General features: G+C 40.4%; 1 protein-coding gene across 3 annotated transcripts in view; it reads left to right on the top strand.

The window, feature by feature from the left end:
* Positions 1–14,469, top strand: part of CENPH (centromere protein H) — a 43,911-nt gene extending 29,442 nt beyond the window's left edge. The window contains exons 9-10 of one of the 3 annotated variants that reach the window (XR_012233859.1): positions 13,213–13,480; positions 14,246–14,469. Coding sequence is in view for 1 of the 3 variants with exons in the window: in XM_073584181.1 (XP_073440282.1) it covers positions 14,246–14,341 (96 nt within the window). In the remaining 2 variants the exon portion in view is untranslated. Of the gene's footprint in view, positions 1–13,195; positions 13,481–14,245 lie in introns of all 3 variants that reach the window. The other 2 variants (XR_012233860.1, XM_073584181.1) reach the window with 2 other exon arrangements.
* The last annotated feature ends 1,829 nt before the right edge of the window (positions 14,470–16,298 follow it).

Here is a 16,298-nt window from a genome sequence, read left to right as displayed (position 1 = left end):
GGACTGCTTTGGGACGTCCCAAGGTCTCTGTGTCCCCCAATAAGGCGAACGAGAAAACAGGATTTTTGGGTTGCTTACCGTAAAATCTGTTTCTCGGAGCCTTCATTGGGGGACACAGCACCCTCCCATGTTTTACAGCTCCTGTTCTTACTTTGGTTGAATGGTTACAGTTGAGTTGTTTATGTTGTCAACCTATTCTGTTACTTCTCCTACTGCTTTCTCACTAACTGAGGAATTCTCTGCCGGTCGGTGGGGTGTACACTGCGGAGGAGGAGCTATCTTTTTTTTGTGCATAGTGTCAGCCTCCTAGTGGCAGCAGCATACACCCAAGGTCTCTGTGTCCCCCAATGAAGGCTCCGAGAAACAGATTTTACGGTAAGCAACCCAAAAATCCTGTTGTTGTGTGTAAAGAGCATCTTTTAGGCTATGATCACATGTTGCGTTTTTGCTGCTTTTTCCTGCGGGCAAAACCTGCTCTCTTGGCAGTAAGAAGCTGCTTACAAAAAGCAGGTTTTCCTGCATTTTTGTTGTCTCTTGTGCAAAATACCTGCTTTTTTTCTGCATTATTGCACTTGCACACTTTCACTATGGTTTAAAAAAAAAAAAAAAAAAAGAAAACGGAACAGTCTGAAAGAAGTGATATGCTGCGGTTTTCGAAAACAAAACAATTTTTCAAAACGGTCAGGAAAATAAAACCAATGTGTGTGCATGAGATTTCTGAAATCCCTTAGACTTTGCTGGTACTGTAAAATGCAGCTGAAAATTTGCATAAAAACTTGGGGAAAACCGTCGTGTGAACATAGCCTTAGGGTATTACAGCAGCTAAACACAAAAAAACAATATAAATCTGCCTGTGGACGCTATCTGACCTGTGATCCTGTGGTGTCCATCTTTTTAGGCGAGCATTGACCACAGGTTTGTGCACTTTTGAAAGGAAGGACACCGCTGAACAGAGGCCAGACAGATTCCAGAGTAAATCTGCCTCAATATTATGAATGGATCCATCGGGGGGTTTCATCTGAATCACATCACTCAGATTTAGATGGAAACCCCAAAGTAAGTGCTCAGTGTAGAGCGCCGGATAAATGTGATCCCAAACGTTATGTAAAATGTTCCCAGTAAAAGCTTCAACTCAATCCACCTATAAAGCAAGTCTCCACTCAGATCTGTCATCTGTTAGCTGAAGTATAGTGGGCTTCCACGTTACTGGTAGTACAAAGGCTCTGAAAGAGCTAAATGGGTCCTCTCCCGCCAAAAGAAATCCAGCAAATTCTGCGCTCCAAATGCAGTCTCCCGTCTGAGCCCCAGTGTGCCTAAACCACATACTGTATAGCGTCCACATCTTTGATATTTCTGTAGTGAGGAGAGACCGCCTAAATTACAGGGTTATATATAGAAGATAATTTAATTTTATTGTTTTTGCAAGATTAGGGAGGTTTTCCACCCCTCCCTTGTGGGCCATGCACATAAAAGCCGTCCTCTGCAGTGTGTGCACATCGGACATTACCTGTCTGAATCCTGCTCATTTAGGTACTATACACATGATCAGGTTTTTAAATACATCGGTTAGGGATTTCTCTGACACGGGTTACCTTGACGTTTGGTAGAGAGGCCTAGTTTACACTTTTTGCAAAAAACGTATCAACCAAATACCCTTTTTTTTTTTTTTCTTTTTGTATATATTCTTTATTTAGAAAATTTCAATAATATAACAGGAAAGGAAAATTCCATTTTCCAGAAATAGTAAAAGAATGAGATTACAAAAACAAAAAATCGTAATAAACCACAACGATAACATACAAGGCTGTGGATTTGCAAACCAAAAGGGTTGTAAGAAGAGTTTAAAAGACAAGGGGCAGTGGTGGGGAGGGACACGGGAAGGGAAGGGGGAGGGTAAGGAGTCAGAAAATCCTGCTTAAAATATAGAGGTTAACTAAGCGATATGAGAGATCAAGCTCAAATCAAGGCATGAACATTACAGAACAAACTATATGTAAAGTAAAGAAAAATAAAAATGAATAACAAAAGAAATTTGTAGAGGGACAGAAATTAAGGATTACCGGTTGTGCTTATTTGGTGATTCTCTGAGGCATTCAACCAGGTTACCCATGCGTTTAGAGACTTTAAGTTTTTAGATCCTGAAAGTCTAATTTTCTCGTATATACCGATTTGGTTGGATTCTTTGATCCATTCTTTGCAGGTAGGGATCTCTACATCTTTCCAGTGTCTTGCGATAGTTATTTTAGCTGCGTTGAGCAGGTGAGGTATCAGTGAGCCTTTTTAAAGTGTAAATTTGAAGGATCCAGATTGAATAGAATGAAATTTGACGTTAATGGGATGTCTATGTTTAAGGTTTTCTTTATATGCACTCGAACTCTCTCACAGAAACTTTTCATTTTTGTGCATTCCAGCCAAATGTGAGATGGAGAACCCTTCTCTCTGGTGCATCTCCAGCAAAGAGGGGAGATTGAGCTGTCTATTTTATTCACTATGTCAGGTGTTTTATACCATCTTGATATAATTTTATAATTAAGTTCTTGGAATCTCACTGAAGATGTTAGGAAGTGGATGTTTTTGAAGATTGTATAATATCTTTTGGGAGAAATTTTGTGTTTAGTTCGAATTCCCATTTTTTAATGAAATCTGGGATCTCCTGTTTGGGTTAGGTTTTTATTTATTTTGGCTATCATTTTTCCCTTTCCTTTTGTGTTCATAATTTAAGAATTGGCTGATCAGGTGCTGAGGTAGAAATGTCTGGGAGATAAAGATTTATTACTTCCTGTAGAGTTTGAATTTCCTCATCTTTCAAGTGAAGGTTTTCAGTGAGTGAGCTGATCATCTTCTTGCTCATACATCTGTTTTTGTGCACCAATGAGTAAATCGGCATGTTTCTGAAGGCAATCGAGAGCCTGATTTTCCTCTTAAGGGATCTATATTTATTAGGGTTCAAATGCAAGATAGGAGTGGCTTTGCATATATTTGGAATAAGATTCATTTTTTTATTTGTTTTGTGCCATAATCTGAGGGTAGTCATAGTGTACAGGTTCGTGATATTGTATTTAAATCTATTAAATGGGGTGGGCCATAGGTGTGTGCAAAACCATCATGAAGATCATTCAACTCAAGTGGAACCCAAAGTTTTGTGGGACAAGGGGTTTGCAGCTCAATCACTCTTGATATGTGGGTTGATAATCTATATGTTTCAAAATCAGGGAGACCTAAGCCTCCTCTACATCTTGATTTTACCAAGGTTTTATGGTTTATCCTATGGTTTTTATCTGCCCATATAAATTTTAAAATAATAGTTTTTAAGTTTTTGAAAAAATTGTTGAGGAATGTCTATTGGGAGGGTTTGGAGAAGGTATAGGACTTTGGGGAGAATTATCATTTTTATAAGGTTGGCTCTACCGAACCATGAAACCGGGACATCTCTCCAATTTGATAATGCAGACTCAACCGAATGAAACAATGGTTTGAAGTTTAAATCGAAAAGGCGTGAAGGAGAGCAGCTAAGTTTGGTACCCAAATATGGAATGGATGAGCATTCTTTAAATGGTGAGAGTGATGCTAAATTACTTCTGTTTTCAGGAGATAAAGAAATATGCATGATATTGGACTTGGTGAAATTTATTTTGAAGGTGGAGATAGAGTTAAAGAAGCGCAACTCATTGAGTAAAACCTGAATAGAGTTGTCAGGATCCACCAAAAAGAAAAGTATGTCATCTGCATATGCTGCACATTTGTATTCAACTGTGCCAATTTTCAATCCTTTGATCTTAGGGGATTGTTGTATTTTCTGCAAGAATGTCTCTGAGAGAATAAACAAAAGGGGCGATAGGGGGCAACCTTGCCTTGTGCCGTTTTTTATGTCAAAGCTGGCGGAGAGTGTGTTATTAATTTTAATTATCGCAGAGGGTGCTGTGTATAGGGCAGATATTTTATGTATAAAATTTAGAGGGAAGCCAAATTTTGCAAGCGCTTGTTCCATGAAATACCAATCAACGCGATCGAAAGCTTTCTCTGCGTCTGTGGAGAGAATCGACATTTGTATATTGTGTTGTTTTGCTAGATGAATCGCGTTGATTGTCCTCATGACATTATCCTTGGCTTCTCTTCCTTTGACAAAGCCAACTTGTTCTGGGTTTATCAGATCTGGAAGAAGTTTTTGTATTCTGTTTGCTAATATTTTGGCGTATAATTTCACATCATTATTAATGAGTGAAATTGGCCTGTAACTACCACAAGAGGTGGGGTCTTTTCTCTCTTTTGGAATGAGGCTGATGTGGGCTACTAGAGACTCTTTTTTTGAAATTGTTGGATTTACTAATATGATTAAAGTAATCTGTCAAATGTTGGGATAATTCAGGTTTAAAATATTTGTAGTATTCAATCCAAAAACCGTCTGGACCTGGACTTTTCACACCTGGAGATCGGTTTATCACCTATTCCACTTCTTTAGTTATGGGACTATCTAAAAAATTAGATTGAAGGTCCGTGATTTGGGGAAGGGATAGGTCTTTTAAGAAATTTTGTGTTTTAACAGTCTTATCTATGGCAGAGCTATAATTGGGTTTTAAATTGTATAGATTTGAGTAAAAATCTGAGAAGGCCTTGGCAATATCTTCTGTTTTATAAAGTAGCTGATCTTTATTATTCTTTATTTTAAGTATGTGCGTGGAGTTAATTTGTTTCTTAATTATATTTGCCACATTTATTTGCAGATGAATATGCTCTGAACCGAGAATATGATAAAAAAAATTTCAAATTTTTGATTTAGGAGGGCCTTTAGTTCAACTCTTAAGTTATAGAGATCTTTCTCTAGAGAGGGAAGCTGTGTTAGTTTGTGTGAAGCCTCTAGTTTTTTTTTATCTGAGAAGAGTTTCAGTAGTATTTCCTTTTACTTTTTTTGTTCTGGAACCCAATTCAATAAGGATTCCCCTAAGAACAGCTTTATGAGCCTCCCAGGTGTTGGAGTTGCGTTTGTCATGAGGGCGGTTTTCTTTGAAGAAATTCTTTATGCCTGTGGCTATATATTCTTGTGTGATGTTCTTAAGTAGTTTAGTATTTAGCTTCCAGTTTAATGGCCCTCTTTTATGTGGATCTATGGCTGTTTTGAGAAATAATGGGGCATGATCTGAAAGAAGAATTGTGTCATAAGAAATTTTTTGTATGGTATTCAATAGATGGGGGAGAAACAGATAATCAGTTCTTGAATATTTGTTATGAACTGAGGAGAAAAGCGAATAATCTTTTGTGGGGGGATGTATTGTTCTCCAAGCATCTATCATGAGTCTGTTATTTCATAGTTTTTTTATGTATCTGATTTTTTTTTTTTTGCGGGAACTGTAGAGTGACCGTTTGAGGTGTCTAGAGAGGTGTGTAGAGGTACATTAAAATCACCTCCTAAAATTATTTGACCTTCTGCAAAATTATCTAAAATATCAATAATCTTCTTAAAGAATGGGCAATGATTGCTATTGGGGGCATATAGTAACATAGTTATTAAGGTTGAAGGGAGACTTTAAGTCCATCTAGTTCAACCCATATCCTATCCTAACCTGCCCTAACATGTTGATCCAGAGGAAGGAAAAAAAACCCCATGTGGCAAACAGTAAGCTTCACATTAGGGAAAAAAATTCCCTCCCGACTCCACATACGGCAATCAGACTAGCTCCCTGGATCAACGCGATATTAAGGAAACTAGTGTATATACCCTGTAATATTATACTTTTCAAGAAAGGCATCCAGTCCCTTCTTAAATTTTAGTAGGGAATCACTCATTACAACATCATATGGCAGAGAGTTCCATAGTCTCACTGCTCTTACAGTAAAGAATCCGCGTCTGAGAGTATGCTTAAACCTTCTTTCCTCCAGACGTAGAGGATGCCCCCTTGTCCCCGTCACAGGTCTAAGAGTAAAAAGATCATTAGAAAGGTCTTGGTATTGTCCCCACATATATTTATACATTGTAATAAGCTCACCCCTGAGCCTTCGATTCTCCAAACTAAATAACCCCAAGTGTAATGACCTGTCTTGGTATTGCAGACCCCCCTAGTTCCCTAATAACCTTGATCGCTCTTCTCTGCACCCGCTCCAGTTCAGCTATGTCTTTCTTATACACCGGAGACCAGAACTGTACACAGTATTCTAAGTGTGGTCGCACTAGTGACTTATATAGAGGTAAAATTATGTTCTCCTCATGAGCATCTATGCCTCTTTTAATGCATCCAATTATTTTATTTGCCTTTGCAGCAGCTGCCTGACACTGGCCGCTAAGGCTATGTGCACACACTGCAGATTCACCTGCGGGTTTTTTCCCGCGGAACCGCAGGTAAAACCGCAGGTAAAGTGACCTGCGGTTTTGCTGCGGTTTTGCCCTGCGGTTTCACACCTCTACTATGTTAAAGGTGTGAAACCGCAGCAGAATCCGCAGAAACAATTGACATGCTGCGGAAAAAACCCCGCAGCTTTTCCGCAGGTAAAAAACTGCAGCGTGAGCACTGCGGTTTTGAAAACCCATAGGCTAACATGGTAAAGTACCATGTCTGCGGAACTGCTGCAGTTCTGCAGGGCCAGAACCGCAGCGTGTGCACATGGCCTAAATGTGAGTTTGTCGTCCACCCATACACCCAGGTCTTTTTCAGTGACTGTTTTGCCCAGTGTTTTACAATTAAGCACATAATTATACATCTTGTTCATTCTACCCAAGTGCATGACCTTACATTTATCCCCATTAAAGCTCATTTGCCATTTATCAGCCCAAGCTTCTAGTTTACATAAATCCTCATGTAATGTAAAATTGTCCTTCTCTGTATTGATTACCCTGCAGAGTTTAGTGTCATCTGCAAATATTGAAATTCTACTCTCTCTGCCCCCTGCAAGGTCATTAACCCCTTCACCCCCAAGGGTGGTTTGCACGTTCATGACCGGGCCAATTTTTACAATTCTGACCACTGTACCTTTATGAGGTCATAACTCTGGAACGCTTCCATGGATCTCGGTGATTCTGACATTGTTTCCTCGTGACATATTGTACTTCATGTTAGTGGTAAAATTTCATTCAAATAACTTGCGTTTATTTGTGAGAAAAACGGAAATTTTGCAAAAATTTTGAAAATTTCACAATTTTCCAACTTTGAATTTTTATGCCCTTAAATCACAGAGATACGGCACACAAAAAACTTGATAACTAACATTTCCTACATGTTTACTTTACATCAGCACAATTTTGGAACCAAAATTTTTTTTTGTTAGGAAGTTATAAGGGTTAAAAGTTGACCAGCGATTTCTCATTTTTACAACACCATTTTATTTTTAGGACCACATCACATTTGAAGCCACTTTGAGGGGTCTATATGATAGAAAATACCCAAAAGTGACACCATTCTAAAAACTGCACCCCTTAAGGTGCTCAAAACCACATTCAAGAAGTTTATTAACCCTTTAGGTGCGTCACAGGAATTTTTTTGAATATTTAAAAAAAAAATGAACATCTAACTTTTTTTCACAAAAAAAATACTTCAGGTTCAATTTTTTTTTATTTTACCAAGGGTAACAGGAGAAATTGGACTGCAAAAGTTATTGTGCAATTTGTCCTGAGTACGCTGATACCTGATATGTGGGGGGTGAACGACTGTTTCGGCGCATGGCAGAGCTCAGAATGGAAGGAGCGCCGTTTGACTTTTTCAATGCAAAATTGGCTGGAATTCAGATCGGACGCCATGTCACATTTGGATGTACCTAAACAGTGGAAACCCCCTACAAGTGACCCCATTTTGGAAACTAGACCCCCCAAGGAACTTATCTAGATATGTGGTAAGAACTTTGAACCCACAAGGGCTTTACAGAAGTTTATAACGTACAGCGGTACAATTAAAAAAATCATATTTTTTCCACAAAAATGATCTTTTCACCCTCAATTCTTATTTTTCCAAGGGTAACAGCACCCTAAAAGTTATTGTGCAATTTGTCCTGAGTACGCTGATACCCCACATGTGGGGGTAAACCACTATTTGGGCGCATGGCAGAGCTCGGAAGGGAAGCAGCGCCATTTGACTTTTATGGCTGGAATTGAGATCGGACACCATGTCGCGATTGGAAAACCCCTGATGTACCTAAACAGTGGAAACCCCCCACAAATGACACCATTTTGTAAACTAGACCCCCCAAGGAACTTATCTAGATGTGTGGTGAGCACTTTGAACCCCCCAGGGCTTCACAGAAGTTTATAACGCCCGGGCGTTAAAATAAAAAATTCGTATGTTTTCCACAAACATCATCTTTTAGTCCCCATTTTTTTATTTTCCCAAGGGTAACAGGAGAAATTGGACCCCAAAAGTTGTTGTCCAATTTGTCCTGAGTATGCTGATACCCCATATGTGGGAGAAAACTACTGTATGGACACACGTCAGGGCTCGGAAGGGAAGTAGTGACGTTTTGGAATGCAGACATTGATGGAATGGTCTGCGGGTGTCATGTGCGTTTGGAGAGCCCCTGATGTACCTAAACTATTTAAACTCCCCACAAGTGACCCCATTTTGGACACTAGACCCCCCACGGAACTTATCTAGATGTGTGGTGAGCACTTTGAACCCCCAAGTGCTTCACAGAAGTTTATAACGCTTGGACGTGAAAATAAAAAAATCATTTTTTTTCCACAAAAATGATATTTTTGCCCCCAATTTTTTATTTTCCTAAGGGTAACAGGAGAAATTGGACCCCAAAAATTGTTTTGCAATTTGTCCTGAGTAGGCTGATACCCTACATGTGGGGGTAAAACACTGTTTGGGCGCATGACAGAGCTTGGAAGGGAAGGAGCACCATTTGACTTTTTCAACTCAGAATTGGCTGGAATTGAGATCAGACGCCATGTTGCATTTGGAGAGCCCCTGATGTGCCCAAACAGTGGAAACCCCCAATTCTAACTCCAACCCGAACCCCAACACACCCCTAACCCTAATCTCAGCCCTAACCCTAATGGAAAAATGGAAATAAATACATTTTTTTTATTTTATTATTTTTCCCTAACTAAGGGGGTGATAACGGGGGGTTTGATTTACTATTTATGGCGGTTTTTATGTTTGGCAGCTGTCGCACGCTAAAAGACGCTTTTTATTGTAAAAATAGTTTTTGCATCACCACATATTGAGAGCTATAATTTTTCTGTATTTCGACCCACCAAGTCATGTGAGGTCTTATTTTTTGCAGGACGAGTTGACGTTTTTATTGGTACCATTTTCGGGCACGTGACATTTTTTGATCGCTTTTTATTCCGATTTTTGGGACGCAGAATGAACAAAAAACAGCGTTTCATGAATTTCTTTTGGGGGAGTGCGCTTACACTGTTCCGCGTGCCGTAAAATTGATAAAGCGGTTTTATTCTTCGGGTCAGTACGGTTACAGCGATACCTCAGTTAGGTCGTTTTTTTTTATGTTTTGTCGGTTTTATGCAATGAAAACTATTTTATATAAAAAATAATTATTTTTGCATCGCTTTATTCTGCAAGCTATAACTTTTTTATTTTTTCCCTGATGATGCTGTGTGGCGGCTCGTTTTTTGCGGGACAAGATGACGTTTTAAGCGGTACCATGGATATTTATATGCGTCTTTTTGATCGCGCGTTATTACACTTTTTGTTTGGCGGTATGATAATAAATCATTATTTTTTGCTTTGTTTTTTATTTTTATTTTTTAAGGGGTTCGCTAAAGGGGTTAACTAATGGGACAGTTTTATAGGGCGGGTCGTTAAGGACGCGGCGATACCTAATATTTGTACTTTTATTGTTTTGTGTTTTTTTTTGTTTTTTAACTTATTTGGCGATTTTTTTTTTTTTTTTCTTTTTTTTTTTTTTTTTATTTTAACACTTTTTTTTTTAACTTTATTAAATAGTCCCAGGTGGAACATCATTGTCCTGTGACAGATCGCTGATCTGTCACATCACAGATCGCTGTGACAGATCAGCGATCTGTCGCAGGCAGTGCCAAAGGCTTCCTCATGCCTGCGCTTTGCAGGCACTGAGGAAGCCAGCTTCCTGCAGGCCCCCGAAGGCCCCCGTCGTCATCTTGGATTCGGGGGCCTGCAGGAAAGGAGCCCCCTGCTACAGCGCTGCACATTGCGCTGCTGCGGGGGGCTCAGGGAAGCACGGAGGGAGCCCCCTCCCTGCCGATGCTTCCCTTTAACCCCCGGTACACCGCGATCATGTTTGATCGCGGTGTGCAAGGGGTTAACGTGTCGGGGGCGGTCCGTGACCGCCCCTGACACATTGTGCCGGGTGTCAGCTGTGATAATCAGCTGACACCCGGCCGCGATCAGCGGCGCTCACCACGTGGGCGCCGCTGATCGCGGTAGACGTACTATCCCGTCCATGGGCATAGGGGCCTGGGTCCCATGGACGGGATAGTACGTCTGATGTCAGGAAGGGGTTAATAAATATATATATATATATATATATATATATATATATATGTATATATGTTGACCAAGGTAAACAATTCATTGTGAATTGTGCACTTTAATAGTATATATCTTCCGTCTGTGTCATATATAGCATTCTTTAGTGTGAAGGGAATTCTCTTGTTTATAATTATGGATATTCCTTTATTTTTATTTTATTTTTTTTATCGGGGAATTGGCATTGCACCATTTGGTAAAAATTTTATTCTTAGTGATAGGTGTATAGGTTTGCTTAAAATGAGTTTCCTGAAGAAAAACGACGTCTATCTTATTTTTTCCTAGATAGTTCAGAATTTGCGACCTTTTTTTCGGGATGTTCATACCTCTTACGTTGAAGGTAGCAATATTTAAATCAACCATTAAAGTTTAATGGGGGCGTCCTACTAAGTAGTTTCATTTTTTTTTTAGCAGGACTTGGGGATGGGGCAGGGTTATATGGGGTTAAACTAAACAATGGAGGTTTATTACAGAACATGAGCAACAAGCTTGTGACTCTCAGACAGAACCTGAGAAGATTTTGCAGTTGGTTAGGATGTAGGCAACAATGTGAGCCCAACCAGGTATAGATGCAAAAGGGTGGTGTCTAGGCCTGTGGGGGTGTGGACATAGATATGACAAAACCCTCTGTTGATTTGAAAGTGTATGAGAATAAGTATAATTGCAGGTGAACAGACTCCCGGTGAGTCTTATTTGAACAGGTAATACCATAAACACAATGCAGCATTTTACAATCCAAGGATGTAACTAAAACTAGTCAACTTAGACTATAATGCTAAATGCATACAACATGCCCAGATTTCTCCTGTACCCCCTCCCCTCCGTGCGGGAGAGGGAAGAAATGCCATGAATATACTAGAAATATATCAAACAGCAAATAACATCAAAAGTAATTAGTGTCAGGTTTGTAAAAAGAGAAAAACAGAAGAGAAAGAGAAAAAATTGGCGAACATGTCAGCTGGTAAATGTCTCAGCAGACGTGTAGAGCCATACACCAGTTTAAATTGACAACATCAGCCGACCTCTTCTTCCTCTTCCATATCCTTGTTGGGGGTTTTCTTGAGATCCTCATTCAATCTTCTCTTTTTCTTTGACTTGGAAGGGGTTGCTGTGGACCATTTTAAAATTTTTGGAAGAGGTGGTAGATTAAGAAAAACTTCTGCTGTGGCCCAGTCCGGGACATGAAGAATCGTCAGGTCTAGTTTTTGGAGGACAAATGGCAGGTCATCTGGGGTTCTGACAAACAAAGTTTTGTTGTTCAGGGGAATTGCCAAGCCAAATGGGAAAAGTCATCTATAAGCAATGCCTTTGTCTCTCACTGTTCTTGTTAAGGGCTGAAACTGTCTTCTCAGATTCAGGGTTTTAGCTTTGTAAGGTCTTGAAATATTTGAATCTCGCTGTCTTCAAATTCTATTTTTTTCGCATCTCTTGCTTTTTGGTATATCTCCTCTTTTGTTCTGAAGCTTTGAAAACAACATAAGATGTCTCTTGGTCTCTCCGGTCCAGAAGGCTTTGGTCTATAGACTCTATGGGCTCTTTCTATTCCTAGGTCATTGTCGTCATTTTTTCCAATGATGTTGTTGAAAATTTGAAAATTCTAGATAACGTAGTGAATATGTCTTTGTCTAGGATATTCTCCGGAAGCCCTCTAACTCTCAGATTATTCCGCCTTGACCTGTTTTCCAGGTCATCAAGGTGAATTCTCTGCAGAAATTGTTCTTTTGTTTCTCTATTAAGATTTCTATGACTCTTGTGGCGTGCGTTAAAATCTGATCAGAGCTGGTCTCTAAATTCTGTACTCTGTCGTTAACAATCTTAACATCATTTCTGAGATCTGCTATCTCTTCCTTTACTGCTTGGGTGAAATCTTTAAATAGGTTTTTCATGTATTCAGCTGTGGGTAGGGCTTTAATATATTCCTTTTATATCTGGATCATTTTGTATAAAATCCACATCTTCATCGCTATCTGACCAATGATTGGTTAGAAGTGGGCCAAAATTCAATTTGTGCGGGGCTGTCTGAGATATACTGCCCATAGGAGTTTCAGTGGGCAGACGTTTTTGAGCCTTGTCTTCATCTTGGGTTTTTTTTAGTTGTCTTATGAGGCTTTCTTGGCTCATCAGTGTGCGTTTTAGTGGATCTTCCCATTTTAAGGTCTGATTTAATATAACTACACCGGGAGAAGTGATTAAATCATGTGAGCGAACTGGTGTTTTATATTAGATTTGTACAAAAAAAAAAAAAAAAAAACACAGTGGTCAAGTGTGCTAAAAGGTCTTGCAAATTGCAGCAGAGGTGCAGTAAATGGCACTATGTTTAGATGAGACTTTATGAGAATGTTCATCTGTATGACTTCACAAGTTATTTTACTTATCTTTTTCTTTCCCTTTCTTTCTTCTTTCGCTCAAAGATATAGAGTTAGGTTTGTGAGAATTTGCGTCTCAACGTATGTAACAGCGGCTAGGGGTGCTTCTTAAGATGCCGGGGATTTTAATTGATGTTTTATTAGAAAGGTGCCTGCCTTGTGCTGTTGCTGTGAGGGGGAGGGGGTCCACCTAGGGATCAGTTTCCAAGTATATTCAACTATTTTCCTCTCTTGTGAATCCTGTGAAAAGTCTGTAGCAGAAAATCTCTGATGTATAGTGAGCTGCTAATCTGTTTCACACACTTCTAGACAATAAGAGCTGATCTGCCAGCTATAGTGCTGTGCAGCAAGATGACACTGCTTCACTGTCTCCCCAAGCTCCCTGTTGGTTTCAGCTCCCCCTGAGCAGAGCAGCCCCTGGAAGCAGTGAGGTGGATGGCCCCCTGCAATCTGCAGCTGGCTGGATGCCAGGAGAAGCTCGAGGCAGTCAGGAGATATGTGTGAGCTGATGGATGGGAATAAACAGCCAGTCTCAGGAGAAACAGAGTGAGTGGCCAGACACTGCCAGACCAGAGTGAATGGATCCCAGGCAATTGGTCAAGGAGCAAACAGTCAAGAGCAATTAGTTGGGGGACAGAGGGTGCACGTGGCACTGAATCCCAGGTAAGACCCACCAGAGATTTCCCCCTCACCTCCTTAGCTTGTCTCCTGAGGATGAGTCACTTCTTACTTTTGGTGTGAGGATGTTTCTTTGCTTGCACTCTCCAGCAGATCTCTAGGGATTAAAGTGCCCCTTTGTAAGCTGCAGTTCAAGCCAGATCAGTCTTGTTGAATCCACTTGCCTTTCTATTAGTAATAATGCAGTTTCAACTAGTTAAATTAATTTCTTGGTGCAAATTCACTTGTTTTTCCTTGTCTAGGAGCTGTGGTGATGTGCTTCTGTCCTGTGTGCTGCCTAGGCCACGCCCCCCAAATACCCTGTTTTTTATCATCTTTTTACTAGCACTTGATATTTACTGTTATTTCTTTACAACAGAGTATTTTTATACGTTTGTTTTACTGTGCTTTTCTGTGTTTCAGGGTTATATATTTAGCAGTGGGTTTCACCTACTCTCTTTGCTCACCAATAGAAGTTTATGTAAGGAGTTATTGCCAATGTTGAGATTTCTGTCCGGGCTCTAAGTATTAGACTTGGAGCATTGGGAACAGCCGAGATCAGCGGCGCTGCGAGATCACTGACTCAGGAGATGCCGTAGGGACGTTCATGTTTGACAAGTTTCTGATGATAAACTGTCTGATGTGTATAAAGATCTCTGATTGCTGTCAATTACCTATCTGAGCAGTCAAAATCTTTAAACTTTTAAAATAAGGATGTTCTGCAAAAGGCCATATTTTCACCATCTTTATTTTCCCCTTTTCTTTCTTCAGAGATTGGTTCTCGGCAGCGGTGTTAACTGGGCAGAAGATCCAAACCTGAAGGAGATTTTGCTCAAAATGGGCAAAAAGAATCCATACTGTTCTTAATTGTCTTAACAGTTTTTTATTTTGCAATATTTTATTGAAAAATGTTTTTATGTTCATTGTTTTATCTTGTATCTGGTTCTATTCCACTTTTAAACTGTTCTTAATATTTAGTAAAAAAAAAAAATTTGTCTTGTTTCCTTTTTTTATTGGTCAGGGATTCCCAAGACTTACAGTATTATTTATTGTTATAGCTCCATTTATTCCATGGCGCTTTACATGTGAGGAGGGGTATACATAACAAAAACAAGTAATAATAATAATTTTATTTTTATAGCGCCGACATATTCCGCAGCACTTTACATTTCAGAGGGGATTTGTACAGACAATAGACATTACAGCATAACAATAATCACATACAGTAGATTATAACAAATACCAAGAGGAGTGAGGGCCCTGCTCGCAAGCTTACAGTCTATGAGGAAAGAGGTAGACACGAAAGGTGGGTGGTAACAGTTGCCCTGATTGTATGGACCAGCCATAATGTTAAGTGTGTAACAGTACAGACACAGAGGGCTAATGGATGCATAAAGCATGTGGGAACATGATGCTGGGAACCTGGTTATGGTAAAACTTTTGGCTCTGCCACACAGGGATAGGTTAGGTTAATGTGTTGAGGCGATAGGCCAGTCTGAATAAATGCGTTTTCAGGACACGCTTAAAATTGTGGGGATTGGGGACTAATCGTATTGACCTGGGAAGTGCATTCCAAAGAATTGGCGCGGCACGTGTAAAGTCTTGGAGACGGGAGTGGGAGGTTCTGACTATTGAGGATACTAACCTCAGGTCATCAGCAGAGCGGAGGGCGCGGGTAGGGTGGTATACTGAAACAAGGGAGGAGATGTAGGGTGGTGCTGAGCCATGGAGGGCTTTGTGGGTGAGGGTAATAAGTTTATACTGAATTCTGGAGTGGATGGGTAGCCAGTGTAATGACTGGCACAAGGTAGAGGCATCGGTGTAACGATTGGTGAGGAATATGATCCTGGCTGCAGCATTCAAGACAGATTGGGGAGGGGAGAGTTTTGTAAGAGGGAGACCGATTAGAAGAGAGTTACAATAGTCGAGACGAGAATGAATAAGAGAAGCAGTAAGAGTTTTTGCAGAGTCAAAAGTAAGAAAAGGTCGAATTCTAGAAATGTTTTTGAGGTGCAGATGACAAGAGCGAGCCAGTGATCGAATGTGGGGGGCAAAGGAAAGCTCGGAATCAAGTATGACCCCAAGACAGCGGGCATGTTGCTGGGGAGTAATAGTGGAACCACAGACGGAAATGGCAATGTCGGGTGTAGGTACATTAGTAGCGGGAGGAAACACAAGGAGTTCAGACTTTGACAGGTTCAGTTTCAGATATAGTGAGGACATGATATTAGACACAGCGTTTAGACAATCGCCAGTGTTTTCTAGAAAGGCTGGCGTGATGTCAGGAGAAGAAGCGTATAATTGGGTGTCATCAGCATAGAGATGGTAATGGAAACCAAATCTACTGATTGTTTGACCAATAGGGGCAGTGTACAAGGAGAAGAGGAGGGGGCCTAGAACCGATCCTTGAGGAACCCCAACAGTAAGGGGAAGGTGAGAGGAGGAGGAGGAACCGGCAAAAGAAACAGTAAAGGAGCGGTCGGAGAGATAGGAGGAGAACCAGGAGAGAACGGTGTCCTTGAGGCCAATGGAATGGAGCATAGTGAGGAGGAGCTGATGATCCACAGTGTCGAATGCTGCAGAGAGATCCAAGAGAATTAGCATGGAGTAATGACCATTTGATTTAGCTGTTAGCAGATCATTAGAGACTTTAGTGAGGGCAGTTTCAGTGGAGTGTAAAGAGCGGAAACCGGATTGGAGAGGGTCGAGAACAGAGTTTTCTGAGAGATAGCGGATAAGACTGGAGTGGACCAGGCGTTCCAGGAGTTTAGAGATGAAGGGAAGATTAGAGACAGGTCTATAGTTAGCGGCACAGTTTTGGTCG

Source organism: Dendrobates tinctorius, unplaced genomic scaffold (genome assembly GCF_039654945.1).
Source record: "Dendrobates tinctorius isolate UK_male_01 unplaced genomic scaffold, ASM3965494v1 ptg000083l, whole genome shotgun sequence".
NCBI lineage: Eukaryota > Metazoa > Chordata > Amphibia > Anura > Dendrobatidae > Dendrobates > Dendrobates tinctorius.
Note: the sequence above shows the minus strand (reverse complement) of the source record. Positions and strands in the feature narration are given on the sequence as shown.